Raw genomic sequence first — 26,513 nt, forward strand, 5'->3', positions numbered from 1 at the left:
TAGGCCATGACAAGAAATTAAAAACAACATGATAGCAGTGGCAGTAATATAAGCAACTGACCATGTAGTCGAAATAGAACATGCATGAATTTTCTTTTCATTACTTGTGCTCCGTCAACTTGTCTCAGATGAAATAAAATTTATTAAGGGGCAACCTCTATCGGGGGCCCCTCTTGCCTCTGGGAGAGTTCTGTTTCTATTTTTTACACTTGAATAAATTCTGTTCCTTTCAAATCTTGTTTCCATTGCCTGTGAATTTCATTCTTCAGATTTAAAAGACAATCTGAAAGATTTGAACTTATTAAGGACTAGGGTGGAGGAGTATGAACTGGGCATGGAGGGAGGGACTGAGCTGAATGATGGCAATGATGAATTCAACTGTTTTATTCAAATTGATCCCTTTTTATAATTACTCTAATACTCAGATTCTTGCCTCTCTTCACCCCACTATTTTCCACAACTGATTTTGTTTCCTTTCTTCATAGAGTTTCTCAATAATTGTGATATTTAAGTATATGCACTCTTGTATATGTTTGACAGAACTCAGCATAATCCCTGATACTACAGGGTCTCAAAAACGTCTTGAATAAACAACTTAAAAGTTACTTGAAAGTAGTGTTTCTGTACGTCAGTGAGGAAAATTTACAAGTTATTTTCAAAAAACAAGTGGAAAAGGAGTTATAATCAGGTTTTCTGATCTACTTGTTCTTTGCTGCAATCCCAATTGACCCTTTTCTTCTCTGGGGACATACTAGGAGACCATGGCATTGAATGCCGTGTCAGGAGCTAAATAATGTACATGGCTGTGAGCAATTTAAATATATTTTCTCCTTTGCATGCTAACACAAGACAGGGAAAAAGAAAAAAAAATGACTGCATCAGACATATCTTGACCAAGAACCAAAGCTTTTATGGCTTTGAAATGTTGAGTTTGAATGCTTAACCATGCAGGAAGCAATGATGTTTGTTGTGCTCACTGTACTCATATTTTGTTTTCTCGTAGCACTATTTATTTAAAACTTTGGTCTATGGAAGTTTTAAAGTATATGCTGACATAATATACAATTCTCTAAAGGTGTGCAATGGTGGAACTCAGTTGCTAAAAATAATGAATAGTATCAACTGATTCAAACATTGATCCTTAGTAAATGTTGTTTAAGCAAAACAAAAATTTTAAACGATCATTGAAAGGGATGCATATATATATATATATATATATATATATATATATATATATATATATATATTAAATTTGGGTGCCTAAATATTGGTGCACTCATCTATTTCCACAGGTCTCTTGACCTTGCCAGGATAACCCCAGGTTAGTAGTGTAAACATTATAAAATATGCTCTCCACCTCTTCCTTTTTCTATCATTCTGGGAAGCTAGCTTTCCTTCATATTTTAACCTATTCTTAATGTTTTACCTACTAGTTTTCTTTCCTTGGGTCATAAGCCTGTATCAAGACCTTTCATCTGGAATTTCGTACAATTTCTTGAATGTGTGGCAGGATTTTCTGCCAAAGATTATGGACTGCTGCGAGCAAGCTGCCCTGATTTGACCACTTTCTATATGACCCCTAATCAGTGCCTCTTAATGTTTAACAGGGCCTGTTGTTGATATTACTCATATTTGGCTCAATGAGGTTCCATGAACAGGACCCAACAATTTTACAATACATATAAAAGTCATTGCATTTTCATTTATACTGCTAACTGAAGTCTGTCTTAAAGCTGTAGGCTACTGCTCACTTTGAAATTTCGCTAGGACAGGATGTCCCTTAATGCACTGTGATGTACAACATATATAGTGTACTTTCCCCTAGATCCTAAAACCTATTCTCTTCCAAAGTTAATCTTGTTTGTGCTGTCTTTGCCCTCACTGCATCAAACCACTTTTCTATATGCTATTATGATGCAAATTTCTTAACTATACCCCTCTGCTTGTCTTGGTATCCTTTGTTTATAGCCCCTCAAATATCCCCAGCTGCAGATGCCTTACCCAAAGGTCCACTTTGGAATTTTTACTGAAAATGCTCACACACTTAACTCACAGTTTATCTTTTAGGAAACAGATCTTGAGTACCCTTTCTAAGAATGTGCCTTCCTTTAAGCCACTATTACCTTTCCTAATATTATGTCTTTCTTAGCCTTTACATCGTTTCAATTTATTTTCTTGCATATGTGTTTATGAGTTCATCAAGTTTTGAAATATAATGCATTATCTTTGAGAGTTGGAAGCTTTTCTGCAGCATCAGTTTTCAACTGAACAAATATTTGTAATTAAAAAAAGTAAAGAAAATCCTTCAGAATGTAGAGGCTAATGCCCTATTACATGAGGAAATGATGAAATATTTCTATTTTATCCAGCACATTGGGTAATACAATCATATTATTATCACAGATATTAAAAATACTTTTATGTATTTTTATATCCTATCGAAAGTTCATAAGAAATAACTGTTATATGTGATCTTATGATGGTGAGAAACTTAAAAAGTAATATTTCATGTGAATATATATTAGTGCTTTTCCCCTAAAAATGCATTTTCTTTGGGGACAATGAAATACATCCTAGAAATATAATGGTTCTCCTAATATCTAATCTCAGAGTAATGACAATTTACAACTATTCATGCTCATCTTAACTCTTGTACATAAAAACACTATCTCAGAAAGATGAGGGTGTAATATCAGCTGCTGACTTCAGAAAGACCATAAAGAGTTGAAACTTTATTTCCTCAACTTTATTTCTGACACGAATCAACTCTACAATCCCAGGAGTACTCAAAATATTTGGATCTGTACACTAGTAGTCCCCAAATCCCTTGGACAATACTATGAAAACATGTTTATTTATTTGGTAAGTTATATCTTCATTTCTGTATTCAAATAATAACAATTTCTTGTAATTTGGCTATAAACCAAATACTATGCTTTTGCAAAAAGATTTCTCCTTTTGACAACTTTGTCCTGAGAATCTAGGTAAATCTTATCTGCATTAATGTATGATTTCCTATGTAAAATTTTCTGAGACTCAGATGCTATACAAACTTTTTTTGGTATGAAAGGTTGAGGGATTTTTATACCTTATGACCATTTTTATATTCCAGTTGTGAAAGCTGACCATAGTTCATAAGATATTGCCAAATAAATAATTGATTGTTTGGAACCTCAAGGTTGATTTTTAGATTTTGAGTTTATTGCTGCTTATATTAGAATAGTAAACTGAGACTTTTTTTTTTTTTACTATATATGTCAGGAGGACCAAGTTGGAGTTTGAATGCTTTTTATAATATTTTTGAGGTATTTAATTAAAGCCAAGATATACCATTTTTAGGAGCTAGACACCTGAATAATATGAAAAGTCTCATGTAAAGATGATGGAGAGAGGTAAAGAGCAATTTCATTAAACTGGTTTTTATCCATTTTGAAATAAGCAACATTTCTATTTGACTTTATGACTGCTGTTTATGTGCCTCATGCATACCTTACATGAGGTTTGTTGAACTCAACATCTAATATGAAACACTTTTATAGTTCACTATAAAAGGAGTGACTCAATCCTAATGGTTAAGGGGGAAATTGTTTTAACAGAGAGGCAGGCACTGTGAGCTCATTCATTAATAATAATAATGACTGTTTTGCATGTGACAGGTATTGTTCAAAGCACTTTACTTTTCTAATCTCCCATCACCTTTATAAAGTACTTTGTATTATTGATCCCAGAGAAATTTAAAGAGTTTGAGGGATTTGAACATGGTAATTCAGCAAAAAAAAAAAAAAAAAAAAAAAAAAAAAAAAGTTTTAATTTGAAGATAGGAAGAAAGATTCTGGGAATCATTATTTAAGCAATACAACATGCAAACTCCCATCTTAAATCCAGACTGTGGCATGGTATGGGCTGGGTACATAAATGCATATGTAAGAGAATGAAATTGGGAAGGAGGAAAAAACATACCTAAAGAATAAGAAGCAACTCTACCTTAACCCTGGGTTTAATGACACAGGCCCAATTATAATGTACCAGTGAAGGGTTTTGTGACTATATCATTGTAAGTGACCCAATTATACTTACATTTTCTGTGATTCTATTGTCTTATGACTCAGTATAGAATTATTTACTAATTGTTCATGCTCAGGAAATTATGACACATGTGGGAGTCAAAATCAGATATCAAATATTTTCTATTTCCCATAATAACTAGCACAAGAAAAAAACATTTTAATGCTATTAATTTATTAATTTATGAAAAGCTTCTGTGAAATCTAATCAGAAAAAAAATGTAATATCAGTTTGATCCAATAACTAGATATGATAAAAACTAACAGAATGTCAAGATCATAAGAATTCAATGTTTTTTAGGACATAAAATGTATATTATAAAGACGGTGGTAGAAATGACAGAGAAAGGTATTTTTTAAAAATTTTTGTTTTAAGTTGGTCTACTTGAACTTTAAGTTTATATGTTGCCTCTGAATTTCTGATTTCACTAATTCTATAGTTTCAAATTCCTTTTTACAAGTAATGTTATGTAGCATGAGTTGGATATGGTCAGAGATTAGTCTGTAGGAGTGTACACTTCTTTTCTATGAGCTAACACAATGCTTTACAAAACTAGAGTTTTCATAAATCATATTTTATCTTCTCCACAGAATACCAGACTCCCCTAAAATTATTAAATTAGGTAAATTTATTTAAAATACAGCAACAATAAGAAAGTTAGGTTGTTAAGATAACAAATTACTCATTCAAATGTTAATTGATCCCAGAGTTCTAAGCCTTATGAAGGAATATCATTGGCACCCACAAATGCTCTTAGTAGCCCCTCTAAAGGACACTGCCCAGATATCCTGTTTGACAATTTGGCTATCTTAGCTGTGATAGCCATCATAGTTTGGTCATACCATACTGAGGAAATGAATAAAGTCCCTGAGAAGTGGAGTCTTAGCCTGGTCCTTCAAAACCACTGCATAGTAACAGGTGGCTGATGAAAGACATCAACAGAGCTCAAGGTAAAACCAGATTTAAATATTCCATCTTCTTTCTATTTTCTAGCCAGTTTGTTTTTAGGAGGCACATTCCTTTCTTTGAAAAATTACAATAATACACTGTGTATAAATAAATATATTGTAAATATTTTTTATAAGTGCATTAATTTTGCTTGCTTAATTTTCTCAATAAAATGACTACTAATCTGTAATCACAAAATAGAACGCTCTTGAAAACAGAACACAGTTTCTTAAAATTTAAAAAATTATTTTGCTGACTCTACAGAACAAACTAACAAATATCAAGGGAATAGAATTCCTAATTAAACGTTTAAAAAATATTGCATTAATTATATAATTTATATGCGCTAGATACAATATTTTACATTTTATGACACAAAAATTGTAACATATACATAAATGTAATATACACATATGTTGCATACCTCAAATGTACATCCCCCTCCATATATAACACATGTATGTAATATATAAAACATACAACTCATTCATCCAGAGTTAATGCTTAACATCTTAGTTGGTGCTATAAAGTATGTTTATTCATGGTGTTACATAACAAATGTAGGAATAAGTTAAAAATTGAAGCCATGAACAATATATTTACTCAAGTTTCACAGAGCCTGAAACTTGAGTAAATATATTGTAGCAGCAAAAATAAGGAAAAAAAATGGAGTCCATAGAGACTATCACATATTCATGAATTCTATAACTGTCTTACATGCAGAGCATCTGGAACAGAATTAATAAATCAAAGAAAGCAATGAGCATACTATAGCATTTTTTTTTTTTCAAAAAGCAAAGTGTGATGGCTCATAGACGTAAACTTACCCTGTCAAGAGCTGCTTTCTCTAGTTCATTTTTGGCTACAGCTAATTTTTGTTCCAGATCAGTAAGCTGTTGGGCCTGTAACATAAAAGAAAAGCAAGTCTTTTCAGTAAATTCTAAAATCTCTCAGCCAATTTTAAGTATCTGTCATTCGTTTCCAATGAATAAAATATAGAAAAGAAAAAAATTACTTTATAAATTTCATTTACAAATTCAGGTTTAAAACATAATTTTGCAAGGTCATTTGATCTGTATGCAAAAAGTGAAATATTCTGAATGAATATGCACTAAATGTTTCACTGGACTAAAGCATATGTTTCCAAAATTTCAACTTAAGTCTTTGAAATATTGTGATTTGATCTATCAGTTATGTTTCCACTTCTTAGGCCTGAAATGTATCCCCCTGAAAATTTCCTATGTTGATTGAAATTCTCACCCCAAATATGACTACATACTTTGATTGGCTATAGAGGTATTAAGGAGGATAATTAAGGTTAAATGAGTTCATAAGGTTTATCCCCAATTCTTTGAGGACACATGTTCTTCTAAGAAAAGCATGAGACTTTTCTCTACTAAACCACATTTAATAACCATGTGAGGACAGAAAAATATAGTACTACCAATAACCCAAGGAGAATCCTCTCCAGAAACCAATATATGGATATCTTTATCTGGGGCTTCTAATGCTAAGAGCAGTAATAAAATAAATTTATGCTGTTTAATTCACCCATCTGTCATTTTGTTATGGCAACCCAAGCAGATCAGTGCAGTAGTATTCACTGTGTTTTTTATTTTTGAGTCTTAAACATATATAAATGTATCCCATCATATGTCTGCAATTCTTAAATACCATAACTGTGTTCTTTAAAGAAAACAGCAATGGCTTCAGATTTGAAAAATACATATTTAAATCCTGCCTCCATCTCTTCCTAGTCATGTGATCTTGGCCAAAGCACTTGACTTTTCAAAATTAAAAATGACAATACATTTCTACACCATACAACAACATCCAAATGAGAAATATTAAAAATTGGAAGTTTCATTGTCAGCATACCTATAGTATTTGTAACACCTTGATTTGTTCCATTCTTATTTTGCTCATCCATTTATCTTTAACTATTCCCCATATTTCTACTCTTCCCGACACTGTGCTTCATCTTGAGTATTGCAGAGGTTAATTTAAAAATTATCCTTTCTCCTAACTGACCTTTAAGCTTGTTTTCTAAATCTAGTTTATTATGGTATAAGTTAAGAGAGAATAATTGAATACATTTATTTTAATTTGTATTATGAATGCTCTCATCTGATTACTTACTAGAATTAAATCAAGCATTTCATACACCAAACAATATTAGTTAGTTGAGTGTGTGTGTGTGTGTGTGTGTGAAAAAAAAAATATATATATATACACACACACACCAGGGATTGAACTTTTGGGGTGTTTTACCATGGAGCTACATCTCCAGTTCTTTTCAAAATTTTAAAAATTTTGAGACAGGTTCTCACTAAGTTCCTTAGGACCTCACAAAGTTGATGAGGATGGCCTCACACTTGGCGATCCTCCTGCCTCAGTTTCCTGAGTTACTGGGATTACAGGTGTGTGCTACAGTGCTGAGCTTGAACTTGGAACATTTACCAGAAACTCTGCATTGATGGTAATTAAAGAAATCCCTATTCTCAGAGAGAACAAATTTGGTCATATACAAACACACATATGCTTACAAATTCAAATAGTTACAGTGGCTGAAGAAAAAAAAATGGCATTTGCTGGTAAATTGATGAAGCAGGAGACAATCACGCTAAATGAAATAAGCCAGACTCATAAAATCAAGTGTTGAATGTTTTCTCTCATATGCAGAAGCTACACAACAGTGGAGGACCCTGTGAAGTCTAAAGGGATATTAATGTGATTGTGGAATTGTGGAAGAAGATAAAGGGGAATGGAGGAGTGATGTGAAAAGGGAGGAACTACCAAATGAAATTGACCAAATTATGTGATGCATATATATAAATATGCCACAGTGAATTTTTCAAGTTGTGGATATCTATAAATCACTAATTAAACAAAACTATAAATAAATATAAGAAAAATCATTAAAGTAGAGGAAGAGGAATGGGGGGAGGAGGTGGAAAGGGAAATAGGAAATGCTTTTGACTGAATGTAAGCAAATTTATTTCTTGCCTATACAATTGTGTAAAAGTGAAGCTCACTATTACATATAATGCACTAATGAAAAAAATTGTAAAAAGAAAACTAAGAAAAGAAAATAGAAAAATTGTCAGGTTATAATCATAACTTATATCCCTACACTTCATTTCATTTCTGTCTTCTTCCACATCCTTGGCCACATGACTTGCATATCTTCCCATCAAGAGATAAAGCATATTTACTTTTCCTTTGATTTTGATTGTGTCCTTGGAAGTTACTTGAAACTGGGCTTTCTCTCCGATTTTTCTGACATTACATGGGAAGGATAAAACTGAGTTAAACTGCTGGAACAGAACTGTCCCTGTTAAGTTCCTCTGGAAAAACCCAGGTTAGAACAGGCGAATAAGTAGATATGAGCCATGCAGGGACCCAGGAAAATCATTGACTTTCACCAACCCACAATGATTGTTTTTAGCCTCTGGGTCTGGGTTGTTTGTTTCAAAGTAAAAACTATTAATATAGATAGAGAGGAGAGCTCTTCTGAAAGAAGGATGAAAGAAGTAAATCATGCTTGGAATTTTAAGACCTTTCCATACAAATAATATTAATCCTTTTGAGCAAAAATAAGGGGAGAGTATACATACATAGCACACTGAGCAAGAAGCAAGTGATAAAAAGATGAGTTAGTGAATGGAACAAATAATGCAATGCCTTATCTGTGACAATAAAGATATTATTTTAAATCAATAAGTGCATAGAGGATTATGAGAACTTCAAAACTTGTATTTGAATATCTTCTACTGCCTTTTCTACATGTAATTGTCTTCTGCCACAAATATTTAGTGTTACTTATGCAAAGTTCTCCATTTTTTTTTCTACAGGTATAAGAAAATGTTAGTTTTCAAAGTTGTGCATCAGTCTTCCATATTGTTGTCCTCCACTGTATAGATCCAACAGAACATAGATTGTGGCCATTGAAATTTGAGGTCTGGTTCCTCCTGTTTACCAATTTTTAATCCATTGGGAAATTTGATAAATGCATGCCTCAGTTTTATCTTCCATAAAGATGAAAACAATTGTAGTAATTACTGTATAGGATTAATGATAAGGATTAAGTGAATTAGTATTTATAAAACACTTTAAAAAGTATGACTTATAAAATATAACAACACTTGATAAAGGATGTGTGCCTTTTAATGGCCATATATACTTCTAGGTGTGGTCTGATATATGTATGTATATACATACATATGTCTCAGAAAAGGAACAATATATCCCAATATAGCCATCTCTAGAGCTTACATCAGGTCAATAAAAATGAACTAAAAAATTTTAAAAAATGCTCTTAAAGCTATTATTGCCATTAATTCATAGGATTTTAATTATTTACCTTTTCTAGAATCTCTTTGGTCCCCAGCAAAGAGATCTTGAAAGAGAGTAGGTAACAGAAAGTATAAAGAAAAATATTAGAATTGCACATGTCATCATATTGTTTTTATATTTGTTTCATTTTGATTTGCTTTTTTGTAGTACTTGGAATTTAACCAGGAGTGCTTTACCATTGAAATACATCCCAAAACCTTTTTATTTTGTATTTTTAGACAGTGTCTCCCAAGTTGCCAAGGCGACCTTAAATTTGTGATCCTCTTGCCTCAGGTTCCCATGTTACTGGTATTACAAGCATATACCATTGGACTCAAATACCATCATATTATGATATGTCAGTAATAGCTCAGATATTGGATTAGCTCATGCATACTAGTTATATTATATGCCACAAGAACATTTCTGTGAATGGTAAAATATTAGAAGACTTATGAAAGCTAGGGAACTTAACAAGATACTACACTTTATTTGTTTTGACTTAACAAAGTTAAACTGAGAAAATGCAATCTTTTGTAAAATAAATGTGATTTTAGAGACTCTAATAATGATTCAAAGGTAGCTCTAATTCACATTCAATTATTTAACAGAATTTATGAGGTGATTAATTGTTCTTAGTCCAGGCGACATTATTTGCATACATAAGTTGTAGATATGCATACAGGAAGAAAATGCACATGAAATTAAAGTAATCATATAAGATTCTAATTTCTAAACTGGAAGTGAATATAGGCTGAAACTGAGGGAAGAAGGGAAACTTCTCAGTGTGGTCTAACCAGTCAAAATGTCTTCTAATAAAAGTAATAACAGATAGCTATAACACTCATTTTCTCACCTGTGCATTTCTTATTTAAGCTTTATAATGGGTTCATATCTTAATTCTTAATCTACTTAAAAATTCTTAATCTACTAAGAAATATAGAAGTACAGAATTCAAAGTATTTATAGACATGGAACTCCAGGGCTTTCTTGACTCCATGCTCCATTACTCTAAGCTCAGAACTTCTGAAGTTGTTGCTTTTTTGTTTTTGTTTTTTGTTTCTTTTGTTTTTTTCTGTTTGCTTTGTTTCTAAGGATTAATTTTAAATTGAACTAGATTTTCTCCTGAGAAAAATGAAGGTGTACCTTTGTTAGATGAAGTAAAAATGATGCTAGATGGTTAAAATTTAACTGAAATTTCAATGAATCATTTAACAAAAATTTCACAAGTGACTAATTCTATGAGGTTCTAATTCATTGAATATAGATTAGTCTGTAAGTCCAAATTGCTGAAAAGCTCAGAGACACAATTTTATTTTTTTCCCTACCTTCTTCAATATTTCTTCTCTTAATTTTTCTCATGAAATTCCATGAGGTCATAGAATGCTAAATTCATATACATACATCCATATATACATACATATACACACAATATATGCATATATAAACTAAAATATATACATACACAAGTATACATGTATACATTTATATGGTACATTTGTATTATATGTTGATATGTGTATCACACATATATGTGTATATAGATAAACATATGTGTGTCTATCTGTGTGAATATTATCTGTATCTCCCTTATCTTCTTCCAGAAAGGACTTCACTTTAAACCTAGTAAAATGTTAAATGACAATGGAGGATACCAGTGAAGCCAGAATTGGACAGGTAGTTGGTATAGATAGGTAAATCGTGTCAGGTTGGATCAAGGAGGCCAAATCTGAATGAGTAGACAAGTTGAAGACTGTCCCCTGAGAGATTAAATCTTAATTCCTTCAGAGCCCTTCCTCCACCCTTATCAAGAACCTGCCCCTGCTCCAATCTGTTGCTAAGGTAACCTGTCCCAGGAATTGCCCCTCCCTACAGCAAGCTTTAAGGTTGTTAATGTGTCCTTGGCTGCTCCATCCTGCTCTTCCCCCTTCAGCCCACCTGTTTGCCACCTTTTGGCCATCCCAAGGAGCATTCCTGGGCCTAGTCATTGAAGGAAGAAAGATAAGGGGAAGAGGGCAGGAGAACAAAGGAAGCCTAGGGCATATAAAAAGGGCAGAACACCTTATTTCTTGGGATATGAGAATATCTGAAGAAGTCTATCTTACCCCTTTTGAAATAAACCTTGCTTTATATGCTTGCCTCAGTGTGCTTCCCTAATGTTCAAACTTCCGTATTTGAGGGAACAGAACTAGACACCAATAATTGGCTGTATCACCAGGTCAATGGCAAATGTGCTCAATTGTCTCATGAGTGGGGTTTGAAGATAAGGTTGGAGTAGCAACAGCAGAAAAAGGCCTTGATAATTGAGCTGTTAGCTTCTATCCATTTTTCTTGGCTGAGCTGTAAGTTTTGTTCCAAAATTTCTGTCAGCCATGTAAAAATGAATGTTATTGGCTCAAAATTTTTAATTTTCAAAGATAGTAAGCATCTCAAAGACACAAAAGATACTGAGCTTTTCCAAGTAATGGCTATTTAAATTAACAAACAAAACATTATAATTCAATTCAGGAAATCATTTTTTTATTGGCCACATCAATAAAATCCAAGTCCATGATTCACCTTAAGCCCAAATTAAAAATTAAAACCTAGAATACTATGAGTCTGTGTGTGTGTTTGTGTGTGTGTGTGTGTATTTTCCCACCAAGTCACAGAAAGCTCCATAAAGATTCTGTAAAATTGAATTGCCCTGCAGTGCATACATAGTATCTCCATTCTCTTATGCATTCAAGATTGATCAAAATACAAAAGAATGATGAACAGCTTAAAATCTAAGTTATGAGATTACAGCTTTTTCCCCTTATAATTGAATCTTAACAGTTAGCTAGTTATATTTTTATCCCATCAAATGAGAAAAACCAAGAAAGATTAATGAAATATCTTGTTCAATGTTACACAGAAGGGAAATAGATTTGTAATTTGAAATCAAGCAATATATATCTCTATATAGCTGGTACTCCTAACCACTGAAGTCTATAATGCCTTTCTGCTTAATCACACACTGATAAAAGAACAAAACTGTAGTATAAAGATAAACATTGGCCATTGGGTTTTTTAATGTAGTACCTGCTCATTTCAACATGAATATCTTGAGAGCAATACTGGGAGACTTGGCGATGAATGACTAATATAGGTGTAAGAACTAAATTTAGATCCCACATCACACACAAATAGCTTAGTATTACATCTAGTAATATGTGCTATTGAAAGAAAATTTTAATGTGACAAACTTATAAAGTTCAATAAATTTTGTCTTGGAGAAATAAGTGAAAACATACAATTTTCAAGGTTAATTTTTAAAATTAAATTATGTTGTCATCATATATTTTATGTGATTATTATGACCACTTAAAGAAAATATATCATGGAGAATTTTTTATGTATTTGATATTGAATTCCTTTCTCCTCTATAGAGCACCTAGACTTTGAGACAAATTTTTGTACATCCTTTGTCAGTAATGTCTTAAGTGAGATATCAGTGCTCGATTCTAAAAATGGGGGATGTGATTTCTTAAAGCATTTACTTAATTTCAACTACCTAGTCAAATCATTGTGATTGGATTTGGCACTTAATTAACTTCAGGCCAACTCCAAGAATATATGCACCCTTGGTGATAGGAATGCAAAATATCTTGTCTAAGTGAAAACGAAATATATTCCTTGCTTTTTCCAGTAGAGTATGAGAACATTTAAGTCTAAACTCAAATATGCACAATTGCTAGAATAACAAAAAGCAACATGAGGCTACAACAGTCAAGAAACAAAGATAGCAACAGATAACAAAGAAAACAGCACAAAGAAAATAAAAGGTAAATATATAACAGGCTTCAGTGACTTCATAATCAAACCATACCTGTAATCAAGGGTCTTATGTTTTTAGTGAATATATGTAAGCCAAATTTCCTTATGTTAATTAATTTCTAATTAGGTAATTATATTTTCTTTTATTTAAAAATAAAATATTCAAATCATCTCCTCTAATACATAACAGAGTAACCAGTGATAGACTATTCTTTCCACCAACAACTGTGAATCATGTGTGCCAGGCTAGGAACCCTAAAATATGAGGAATGTAATAACTACACTAGTTTTCTGCCTGAGGTCAATTTGTTAACCAAAGTACAGAGAGGAGTGACCCAAGCAGGGATCACTGTGCTGTAGAGATAAAGATTAGTACCTGGGCAGATTAAATGGCTGTAACACATGGGGCAGGGCAGCAGAGAAGAGTAAAGAGAAAAATGAAACTCCCCTAAGTTAGGATAGGGGATATTCCTTTATATCCTTCATTGAGAGTTGGTCTACATATGCAAAGTTTAATATCTCACTGAAGATAAATCTTAGAGAAGCTATAACATGGCTAAGAACAGAACAAAAACAGTCAAGTTCATGTACTGTACAAGGGTCTTGGAGTTCCAGAGACATGAGCCAAATGTTGCTGCTAACCCTTCAGGGGTTAAAATGACAGCTGTTAGGTAAATAGTCAAGCACAAGAGAGTATTGGTAAACTGTAGATCAAAGACCAAATCTGCCCCACTAAATCTTACTGTAAACATAATTGTAAATAAATTCACATTTTTCAGTAATGTATTTTCTAAAATCTTGAATATATTGTATTTCCCATTATTATTCTACTATTTGTATTCCCATGCACATGTTAAAATGTTTAATATGATGCTGAAGATCTTTGAGTCTTGTTCAGATTTCTCTAAGCATATGTTTATTTTTAACCGCTTTTACTTGTTTAGGTGCTGTCTGGAAGCTTTGTGTTACAGTGGTGGAACTGGGCAGTTTTCGGAGAGCCATGTGGCCTGCAAGGATGGAAATATTTAATCTGTGACCCTTTACAAAGAAAGTTTTTTGAGCCCTGCCTTAGATTTTGGCCTCTTGTAGGTTAACTTTACAACCAGAGATATGAAAAATTGTACTCTATATGTGTAATGTGAATTCTAATGCATTTCGCTGTCATATATAAATTTTAAAAATTAATTTTAAAAAAGAAAGGCAAAATCAAAACCTAGATATAATTTGGAAAGGGAGAAGAAGCAGGTGTTTGGAGGTGCAGCTCAGTCAAGCTACAGGACTTTGGGTATTTATTAACTTGAATGTTTTATTAATCAAGAACTTAAAAGGTATTGTGTTCTTAATGAGAAGGATTTAGGTAATCTTTGCACATAAGCTGAAAAAACTAAATAGAAATTATAGGAAAGAAAATTTTGTTGGATGGGCTTAAAGAAATAAGAATGACAAAATAAAAGACCACTAAATATGAATTGATACAAATAGAAATGATCAATTTTTAAGATGAGTGAGAGGAAAAGGTTGAGAGAAACATAATCAAGACCTAAATATCTTTAGAATAATATCAAACAATTTACCATATGTGCATTGCAGTAGCAGGAGAAGAGTGTGAAAAAAATGTGTTCAAAATTGCCAAGGATAGCATAAAAAGACCAAAAGTTCTTTCCTAAATGAAAGAACTGAAAAATCACAACAATGAAAATTACAAAATATTACTGAGAGAAATGACAGAAGTTATAAATAAGTGTAAATATACATATACAATGTCTATCAATTGAAATAGGCCTTGTTTTTAAATAAATATCTAATAATTATGTCATTTGTTCTTTTTAAAATAATATACATATGAAATGCAAATCAGATTAAAATTCTCACAGTATCTGTTTCACAAATTTGCCAATCAATCTGGAAAATCTATATCAAATAATTTTTTGAAGTGCTAGCATGTAGAGTTTATGCCAGCAGATTTCAAGATGATCTCTATAGCTACATTAATAAAGACAGTGTGGTAGGGCATAACAACAGACATGAAACAATGAATAAAAAAAACTCCACGAATTCACCAAGATCTCTATGATAAATCAAAAAACATGCATAGCGATTTTAGTTTTTAAGAAATACAAATATGTGTGTGTGTGTGTGTGTGTATATATATATATATATATATATATATATATATATATTTGTAAATACTAATTTCAATAAATGGTAATAAAGAAAGTGGAGATTTTTAAAACATTTATAAGTGTGCATGTGTGTGTGAAACCAACATTGACTTGCTCTTCAACACTATTCACAAATGTAATATGAAATTATTATAGACCTAAATTTAAAGCTAAAAATGTAAAATTTCTAAAAGCAAATCCTTGTGAGCTTGATATAAAAAATTCTAATATAGAAATAAAAGTTCAAATAGAAAAAAAAGGATAAATAAAACTTTATCAAATAAAAATTTTGCCCTTCATTAGTGATTAAGATCTGGTACAAGACAGGGATGCCCTCTCTCACCACTTCCTCGAAACACTGGCCAGAGCAATTAGACAGTCAAAAGAAATTAAAGGCATAAAAATAGGAAAAGAAGAACTTAAATTATCACTATTTGCAGATGATATGATTCTATACCTAGCAGACCCAAAAGGGTCTACAAAGAAGCTATTAGAGCTAATAAATGAATTCAGCAAAGTGGCAGGATATAAGATCAACACGCATAAATCAAAGGCATTCCTGTATATCAGCGACAAATCCTCTGAAACGGAAATGAGGACAACTACTCCATTCACAATATCCCCCCAAAAAATAAAATACTTGGGAATCAACCTAACAAAAGAGGTGAAAGATTTATACAATGAAAATTACAGAACCCTAAAGAAAGACATAGAAGAAGACCTTAGAAGATGGAAAAACATACCCTGCTCATGGATAGGCAGAACTAACATCATCAAAATGGCGATATTACCAAAAGTTCTCTATAAGTTCAATGCAATGCCAATCAAAATCCCAACAGCATATCTTGTAGAAATAGATAAAAGAATCATGAAATTCATATGGAATAATAAAAGACCCAGAATAGCAAAAACAATACTAAGCAGGAAGTGTGAATCAGGCTGTATAGCGATACCAGACTTCAAACTATACTACAGAGCAATAGTAACAAAAACAGCATGGTACTGGTACCAAAACAGGCGGGTGGACCAATGGTACAGAATAGAGGACACAGTAACCAATCCACAAAACTACAACTATCTTATTTTTGATAAAGGGGCTAAAAGCATGCAATGGAGGAAGGATAGCATCTTCAACAAATGGTGCTAGGAAAACTGGAAATCCATTTGCACCAAAATGAATCTGAATCCCTATCTCTCGCCGTGCACAAAAGTTAACTCAAAATGGATCAAGGAGCTTGATATTAAATCAGAGACACGGCATCTGATAGAAGAAAAAGTTGGTTATGATCTACACGCTGTGGGATCGGGCTCCAAATTCCTCAATAGGACACCCATAGCGCTAGAGTTAACAAATAGAATCAACAAATGGGACTTACTCAAACTAAAAAGTTTTTTCTCAGCAAAAGAAACAATAAGAGAGATAAATAGGGAGCCTACATCCTGGGAACAAATCTTTACTCCACACACTTCAGATAGAGCCCTAATAACCAGAATATACAAAGAACTCAAAAAATTAGACAATAAGATAACAAATAACCCAATCAATAAATGGGCCAAGGACCTGAACAGACACTTCTCAGAGGAGGACATACAATCAATCAACAAGTACATGAAAAAATGCTCACCATCGCTAGCAGTCAGAGAAATGCAAATCAAAACTACCCTAAGATACCATCTCACTCCAGTAAGACTGGCAGCCATTAGGAAGTCAAACAACAATAAGTGCTGGAGAGGATGCGGGGAAAAGGGCACTCTTGTTCATTGCTGGTGGGACTGCAAATTGGTGCAGCCAATTTGGAAAGCAGTATGGAGATTTCTTGGAAAGCTGGGAATGGAACCACCATTCGACCCAGCTATTCCCCTTCTCGGTCTATTCCCTAAAGCCCTAACAAGAGCATGCTACAGGGACACTGCTACATGGATGTTCATAGCAGCTCAATTCACGATAGCAAGACTGTGGAACCAGCCTAGATGCCCTTCAATAGATGAATGGATAAAAAAAATGTGGCATTTATACACTATGGAGTATTACTCTGCATTAAAAAATGACAAAATTATAGAATTTGGAGGGAAATGGATGGCATTAGAGCAGATTATGCTAAGTGAAGCTAGTCAATCTTTAAAAAACAAATACCAAATGACTCCTTTGATATAAGGGGTGTAAACAAGGACAGGGTAGGGACGAAGAGCTTGAGAAGAATATTTACAGTAAACAGGGATGAGAGGTGGGAGGGAAAGGGAGTGAGAAGGGAAATCGCATGGAAATGGAAGGCGATCCTCAGGGTTATACAAAATGTCATATAAGAGGTAAGGAGGGGTAAGTCAAGAGAATACAAATGGAAGACATGATTTACAGTAGAAGGGGTAGAGAGAGAAAAGGGGAGGGGAGGGGAGGGGAGGGGAGGGGGGATAGTAGACAATAGGACAGACAGCAGAATACATCAGACACTAGAAAGGCAATATGTCAATCAATGGAAGGGTAACTGATGTGATACAGCAATTTGTATACGGGGTAATAATCCACTTGAATCAAACCATGTAATATGATGTATTAAGAACTATGTAATGTTATGAACGACCAATAAAAAAAAAAAAAAAAAAAAAGAATAAAAAAAGGACAAAAACTAAAAGAAAAAAATGCAAAATATTAAACAGTAAAAGTATTTTTATCCAAAAAATGAATAAGTAAATAAATAAATAAAATTTCATAATAAAACTTAATAATCAGAGACAATCAAATACCAAAATAGAGGTCAAAAAGTGAACAAACTACAAAAGAAATATCAGTAAATTTCTGAGATGATAATATTTGACATCATTAATTATCATATGGGCAATGAAATCCACAATAAAATACTACATCCCTGCTACAAGACTTATCTAGATCATGTTTAAAGTTCTCTAAAACTTATTTGAAATAGGCCATGTTTTTGAATAAATATCTAATACTTATGTCATTTGTTCTTTTAAAAATAATATAAATATGAAATGCAAATCAGAGTGTGGTAGGGCATAACAACAGAAATTTATTTGAAAATTTAATGATCTGTGAATCAGAGCTATCTCATGACCTTGGCGATTTGCTATTTGATCTCAGTTTCCTAATGTGTAAAATGAAAAGTGGAGTAGAGATTTTAATGTCTCTTCTAGCTAAAGGCATACTTTGATTAGTTTCCATAGTTTTTAAAAAATTACAGTAATGTTCTAAAATCAACAAAATAACATCTGTCTTTATTTTCTAAGTTTTATAAAAATAATTCATTTTAATATTTGACATATATTTTAAATTGCTCCTTCCTTCAATTCTATTCCTAAGTCTCTTTTCAACTATTATGAGTAATTTAAATTTATATGTAAAAATGTGGTACTATTTTATTAATAATTTTAATAATAGTAAAAATACTTTGTAAAATGTCTTAATTTATGCACCTTCCTCAATATTTACTTCAAACTCTTTAATCTTATGTTTTTATATTCTATCCTGAAATAATACTTTTAAAACCTTAGGACATCCATTCAGCCTTTTTGTGAGTTAGTAAAACATGATATTATTATTTAATGGTTATCAGATTTTATTAATATTTTTTCTTTAAAAGCAGAGATATTTCAGTGAAGCTTTAAATGTTAATTGGAACAGTTGGCAGATTCTTTGTGTCTCCTCAGAAATCTGAGTGTGGGTCTAGGGAGAAAGCTGAACAAACAAAGCTTTCAGAAGAAAGCAATCCTTTAGAAATACATTTTTATGTTGGTGATTTTCACAGAATATTTACTACACTATTAATTTTACTAAGATATAAATTCTTAAATATACAATGTTAATTACATTATGTGTGAATAATTTATATCAAATCAAAGTGGAGAATGTCATATAGATTCATAAGAATCTATAATTCAGTATTGAAGATAATAATGTTGCTGTTGGCAAATTAAGCTATATGCCTAGAAATCATTTTTTACCATCTTTGTTTCTTAAATTAGTATTGGGAACCAGGATAAGACTTTCCAGCTACTTTTCCTAACACTCTTTATAACTTTTTAAAAATTTTTAACTAAGCCAAATTAAAAGTTCAATTGAAAGCATCACAAACAGTTTAGACCACTTGGAAGACAGGACCTCAGACAATGAAGACAAAATATATAATCTTGAAAATAATGTACATAGTAAAGTGAAAATGGTAAGAAACTATGAGCAAAACATTCAAGAAATATGAGATAGCATAAAATGACCAAATTTAAGAGGTTTTGGAATAGAGGAAGGCATATAGTTTCAATTCAAAGGAATGAGCAATCTATTCATGAAATAGTATAAGAAATTTTTCCAAACTTGAAGAATGCATTGGAAAACCAAATTCAAGAGGCTTACAAGATGCCAAAAATACAAAATCACAACAGATCAAAAAAAAAGCACATTATAATGAAAATGCCTTACATGAAGAACAAGAAGAGTATATTAAAAGTCACAACAGAAAGGAATCAGATTACATATAAAGGGAAAACAATTAGATTATGTGCAGATATTTCAACCCAGACACTGAAAGCTAGAAGATCCAAGAAAAACATAAATCAATCTCTGAAAGAACATGAATGCCAGCCAAGAATCTAATATTCAGTAAAATTAAGCTTTAGATTTGATGATGAAATAAAAAACTTCCATGATAAACAAAAGATAAAATAATTTACAACTCAGAAGCTTGCTACAGAATATTCTTGGCAAAATACTCCATGAAGAGGAATTGAAATACAACAATGAAAATCAGCAAAAAACTAATCAAAAGAGAAACCAAGTCAAGTTAAATACCAACAATAAACAAAAATGGCTGGGAATGCAAATCATGTCTCAAAAATAACTCAAAAAGTTGATATCTTAAACTCACCAATCAAAAGACATAAACTGGCAGATTGGGTTATTTTTTAAAAATACCCAAATGTGTGCTGCCTCCAAAAGACTCATCTCAGAGAAAAAGACATCCACAGATAGAAGGTGAAAGATTGGGGAAAATCATACCACTCACATGGACTGAGAAAGCAAGCAGGGGTCTCCATGCTCATAGCAAATAAAGTAGACTTCAAGCTATAGTTAATCAAAAGGGATAAAGAAGAAAACTACATACTGCTCAAGGGAATCATACACAAACAAGACATAACAGTTATAAATATATATGCCCAAAACAATGGAACATGTATGTTCATCAAACAGACTCTTCTCAAGTTCAAGAGTCAAATAGTCTACAACACAATAATTCTGGCTGACTTTAACATGCCTCTTTCATCACTGGATTCATCTTCCAAACAAAAGCTGAACATAGAAACTATAGAAATGAATAACACAATCAATAACTTAGACTTAATTGACGTATATAGAATATTTCATCCTTCAACAAGAGAATACACTTTCTTCTCAGCAGCATATGGATCTTTCTCTAAAACAGACCATATACTGTGCCACAAAGAAACTCTTAGCAAATATAAAAAAGTAGAGATACTACCCTGCATTCTATCAGATCACAATGGAATGAAATTAGAAATCAATGATAAAATAAAAATATAAAAGCTATTCCAACACCTGGAGACTAAATAATATGCTACTGAATGAACAATGGGTTGCAAAAGACATCAAGGAGGAGATTAAAAAATTCTTAGAGGTGAATGAAAACACAGATATAATGTATCAAAATCTCTGGGACACCATGAAGACAGTACTAAGTTTATTGCATGGAGTTCATTCCTTAAAAGAAGAAAAAAAGTAATAAATGACTTAACATCACATCTCAAAGCCCTAGAAAAAGAAGAACAAATCAACAACAAAAGCAGTAAAAGACAGAAAATAATTAAAATCAGAGCTAAAATCAATGAAATTGAAACAAAAGAAACAATTGAAAAAATTAACATAACAAAAAGTTGGTTCTTTGAAAAATTAAATAAAATCGACAAGCCCTTAGCCATGTAATGAAGAGAAGGAGAGAGAAAACTCAAATTATTAACAGATGTTAAAAAAGGAAATATCACAACAGACACTAAGGAAATTCAGAAGATAATTAGAAATTATTTTGAAAACTTGTACTCCAATAAAATAGAAAATATCAAAGACATTTACAAATTTCTAGAGTCACATGATTTGCTCATATTGAATCAATATGATATACACAGTTTAAACAGATCAATCTCAAGCAATGAAATAGAAGATGCCATCAGAAGCCTACCAACCAAGAACCGGATGGATACATAGTCAAGTTCTATAAGACCTTTAAAGAAGAACTAATACCAATACTCTTCAATTTATTTCAGGAAATAGAAAAAGAGGAAGCACTTTCAAACTCATTCTATGAGGCCAATATCACCCTGATTCCAAAACCAGGCAAAGACACATCAAAGACAGAAAATTTCAGACCAATATCTCTAATGAACATAAATGCAAAAATTCTCAGTAAAATCCTGGCACATAGAATACAAAAACATATCAAAAAGAAAGTGCATCACGATCAAGTGGGGTTCATCCAAGAGATGTAAGTTTGGTTTAATTTGTGGAAATCAACAAATGTAATTTATCACATCAATAGACTTAAATATAAGAAACATATGATCATCTCAATAGATGTAGAAAAAGCATTCAACAAAATAGAGCTCCCTTTTATGTTCAAAAACTAGAAAAACTAGAGATAATAGGAACTTATCTCAACATCATAAAGGCTATCTATGCTAAGCCCCCGGCCAACATCATTCTAAATGGAGAAAAATTGAAGGCATTCTCTCTAAAAACTGGACCAAGACAGGCTTCTATTTAACATAGTTATTGAAACACTGTCCAGAGCAAATACACAGACAAAAGAAATTAAAGGGACACATAGGAAAAGAAAAACTCAAAGTAGCACGATTTGCTGACAATATGATTCTATACCTAAAAGACCCAAAATTTCCACCAGAAAACTTCTAGAATTAATAAATGAATGCAGCAAAGCAGTAGGATACAAAATCAACACCCATAAATCAAAGGCATTTCTGTACATCTGTGACAAATCCTCTGAAAGGGAAATGAGGAAGACTATCCCATTTTCAATAGCCTCCAAAATAAATAAATAAAATAAAATACTTGGGAATCAACCTAACAAAAAAGTTCAAAGACCTCTACAACCGAAACACAGAACACTAAAGAAAGAAATTAAAGAAGACCTTAGAAGATGGAAAGATGATCTCCCTTGTTCTTGGATAGGCAGACTTTATGTTGTCAAAATGACCACACTACCAAAAGCACTATACAGATTTCATGCAATTCCAATAAAAATCCCAATGGCATTCCTCATAGAAATAGAAAAATCAGTCATGAATTCATCTGGAAAAATAATGACCGAAAATAGCTAAAGCAATCTTTAGCAAGAAGAGTGAAGCAGGTGACATCACTATACCAGACTTCATACTACAGAGCAATATTAACAAAAACAGCATGGTATTTGCACCAAAATAGACTGGTAGACCAATGATACAGAACAGAGGACACAGAGACTAACCCACATAATTACAGTTAGCTTATATTAGACAAAGCAACCAAAAACAAACATTGGAGAAAAGATAGCCTCTTCAAGAATGGTGCTGGGAAAACTGGAAATCCATATGCAACAAAATGAAATTAAACCCTGTCTCTCACCATGCACAAATCTCAAGTCAAAGTGGATCAAGGACCTAGAATTTACACAAGAGATGCTGTGTCTACTAGAAGAAAAAGTAGGCTCAAATATCATTATGTCAAATTATGCCCTGCTTCCTTAAAAAGATTCCTATAGGGAAAGAATTAAAATCAAGAATTAATAAATGGGATGCCAATAAAAAAAATTTAAAAAAATCAGTCCAAGCTGACTGTGTTTGAGTGAGCTGTGTGTCGTGGCTGTGCTTCACTGACACCATTCTACAGGGGCCCTCTTCTATAGAGCTCAAGTCATTTTCACACTGGACTGTGCTCCTGGAAAGGGCTGATAGTGACAATAGTAATGCTGACCTGGCAGGTTCCTGCTTTTAGTATGTGAACTTAAACCTTCTGACAATGAGAAAAATATTTTTACTAAATTCAATTCTTAGTTCTATTGACAAATTAATTCTGTGACCATAGCAATTTTAGCTTTGGCTTTCTTATCTACAAAAAATGAGCAGTTTCCCAATTTCTCAAGTCCCATCCAATTTATATCCTCCTAGGCCTTGCATCTTTGTAGCCTTGTATGTAACTATTCGTATAAAGGGGAAAGTCCCCAAGCTGCCACAACTCTTTCAGTTGTGTGAGCTAAAAGTGACTGGCCTTAGTTTATCTTTACAAATGGGTAAACCCAGGATAATAATCATGGCAAATGTCTAGGTTTAACTGTGTGCCAGATATAGTTCTAAGTACTTAGTAAGATTTAATTCATTTTATCTTCAAAATACTCCTATAAGAAAGATGCTATTGTTATATTATTTTCCCTATTTTATAAAGGATGAGAAAGATGGCCGGAGATGTTAATTATTTTGTCTAAGGTCACATAGTAAATAAATATCTGAAGCTGGATAAGAAGCCATGTGATTTGGATCCATTGAATGGCTGGTGATGAAGAATCTTCAGACCCAGGGTAAAAAAAAAATAAATAAATGGGATGAATTCAAACTAAAACACTTCTTCTTAGCAAAAGAAACAATCAGTGAGGAGAATAGAGAACCTACAGCTTGGAAACATATTTTTACCACTTGTACATCAAATAGAGCACTAATCTCTAGGGTATTTAAAGAATTCAAAAAGCTAAACACCAAAAACAAAACAAAACAAAACAAAAACAAATAACCCAATCAATAAATGGGCTAAGGACATCAACAGACACTTCTCAGAAGAGGATAGTAAATCAATCAACAAATGTATGAAAAAATGTTTATCATCTCTAGCAATTAGAGAAATGCAAATCAAAACTACTCTAAGATACCATCTCACTCCAGTCAGAATGGCAGCTGTTAAGAATACAAACAACAATAAGTGTTGGTGAGGATGTGGGAAAAAGGCACACTTATACATTGCTGGTGGGACTGCAAAATGGTGCAGACAATCTGGAAAGCACTATGGAGATTCTTTGGAAAACTGGAATGGAACCACCTTTTGACCCAGCTATCCCTCTCCTCAGTCTTACCCAAAAGGACTTAAAAACATCATACTACAGGGACACAGCCACATCAATGTTTATAGTGGCACAATTTACAATAGCTAAACCATGGGACCAACCTATATGCCCTTCAGTAGATAAATGAATGAATAATCTGTGGTATATAAACACAATGGAATATTACTCAGCAATAAAAGAGAATAAAATCATGGCATTTACAGGTAAATGGATGGAGTTGGAGAATATAATGCTAAGTGAAGTTAGTCAATCCCCTAAAACCAAATGCTGAATGTTTTCTCTGATATAAAGAGGCTGATTCATAGTGGACCTGGGAGGGGGAGCCTGTGAATATTAGATGAACTCTAGATAGGGCAAAGTGGTGGGAATCAAAGGAAGAGGGCATGGTGGTAAAAACAACAGTAGAATGAGATGTACAACATTACCCTAAGTTCATGAATGAAGACAAAAGTGGTGTGAATATACTTTGTATACAGAGATATAAAAAATTGTGCTTATATGTGTAACATGAATTGTAATATATTCTGCTGTCATATATAACAAATTAGAATAAAAAACAATGGAAATTTAAATATTAAGTATTTCTTCTCACTCCCTCAACAGTTTTCCCAGCACATATTATATGGAGATAAGTGTTAGAAAAATTATAGCATAAAAATAAAATAATAATTACAATTCACTATGTAGTATTGGGATATTTTCTATAATTTTCAAAACTATATTGTGAACTTGAATAATAGCATAGTATTTCAAAATTTGGTAAATAGTTTTATGAAGATAAATAATTCAGTCATATTGGTTAAATTTGGACATATTTCACGTAGTAAATTAAAATAGACATATCTATATCTATCTATCTATATTCTTAAGACAATCCAAAGTTTCTGAAATAGCCTTTATTTAATTCCATTACTCTCAATGTATATATTTTGCTTTTAATTATTTTGTTATCAATTTGTAATACTTATTTAGGGGGATGTCAGAGCTTTCACTGTGTTGATTTATTTTAAATCCACTTTAGATAACAACATAATAATATAAGACTAATTTAAGATTAGAAATGGGCTATGTTTTTAACTGTTGTTTTAGTTTGCATAGTGGGAAAAAAGAAACTATAAAACTTAAACTTGTTAATTAGCTTTTGGCAAACACAGTTACAAACATTCAAAAATCATAGTTTATTAAGGTTTAATAAAATGTGCTGATAGCTGTTAACATAAATAAATAAATAAACAGATAGATCCCTAACAAATGGGTCCTAGATAATAGAGCACACATGTAGAAATTCTGAAATATTCTGAAACTGTCAGGAACTTTTATTCATTGTGACTATCATTAAGTACACAATACTTTCACTTTCATAAAAAAAGGATATTAAAAATGTCCCTTTAAATAGTGCATTAATTTCTGTGATATATATGAAGTGGTTTTAGTATATTGTTTTGAGAAAGGAGCTAGAAGAATCTATTTTTCTTTATTCTGGAATTTATTTATCTTGTGAGGATGAAAGTTTCCAAAAGTTACTATGTATCTATTTTGACTTTATCTATTTAAAATTTCTTAAGAGGTAAAAAATTGAAAAGATAGTTGGTCCTAAATCATAAGAAAACATGCAATTGTGCAAAAAAAAATGCAAGGAAGTATGGTCTCATGTTGAAATGTACCATGCAAATATTCTTTTGAGAAAAATTGGGACAAAATGAAGAAAATCTTCTTTAGCTTTTCTTAGACAAATATCATGGGCTTGACATACACTCAAATATTTGAAAATCCTGGAAAATAAGTGGTCCTATAAACTATAGATGTAGTTTGATGATTGATTTTTAAAAATAGCAGGTATTTCAAATAATTCTGGGCTGTTAGAAAGCAAAAATAAATTGCTACTTCTATATTTTTGCATTTATGATTTGTTAATTCAGAGTTGTCATTTATCTAATAGTGGTTTCTTTCTGCTTTATCATACTTCTGTTTCTCTCTCCTTTTTCAAGAAGTATGAAAATAAATACTATTTTACTAGAAGGTAGTAAAATGTTTCAGTTCTCATACATTAATACTAAATATTCTCATTATTCCTAAGAGG

At 32.2% G+C, this 26,513-nt stretch overlaps 1 protein-coding gene across 3 annotated transcripts in view; it reads right to left on the reverse strand.

Moving 5' to 3' along the window:
• Positions 1-26,513, reverse strand: part of Luzp2 (leucine zipper protein 2) — a 477,121-nt gene that overhangs the window by 64,348 nt on the left and 386,260 nt on the right. For all 3 annotated transcript variants that reach the window (XM_077797695.1, XM_077797694.1, XM_077797696.1), the window contains one exon: positions 5,841-5,915. In XM_077797695.1, coding sequence (XP_077653821.1) covers positions 5,841-5,915 — 75 coding nt within the window. The remainder of the gene's footprint in view (positions 1-5,840; positions 5,916-26,513) is intronic.

Source organism: Urocitellus parryii, chromosome 4 (genome assembly GCF_045843805.1).
Source record: "Urocitellus parryii isolate mUroPar1 chromosome 4, mUroPar1.hap1, whole genome shotgun sequence".
Taxonomy (NCBI): Eukaryota; Metazoa; Chordata; class Mammalia; order Rodentia; family Sciuridae; genus Urocitellus; species Urocitellus parryii.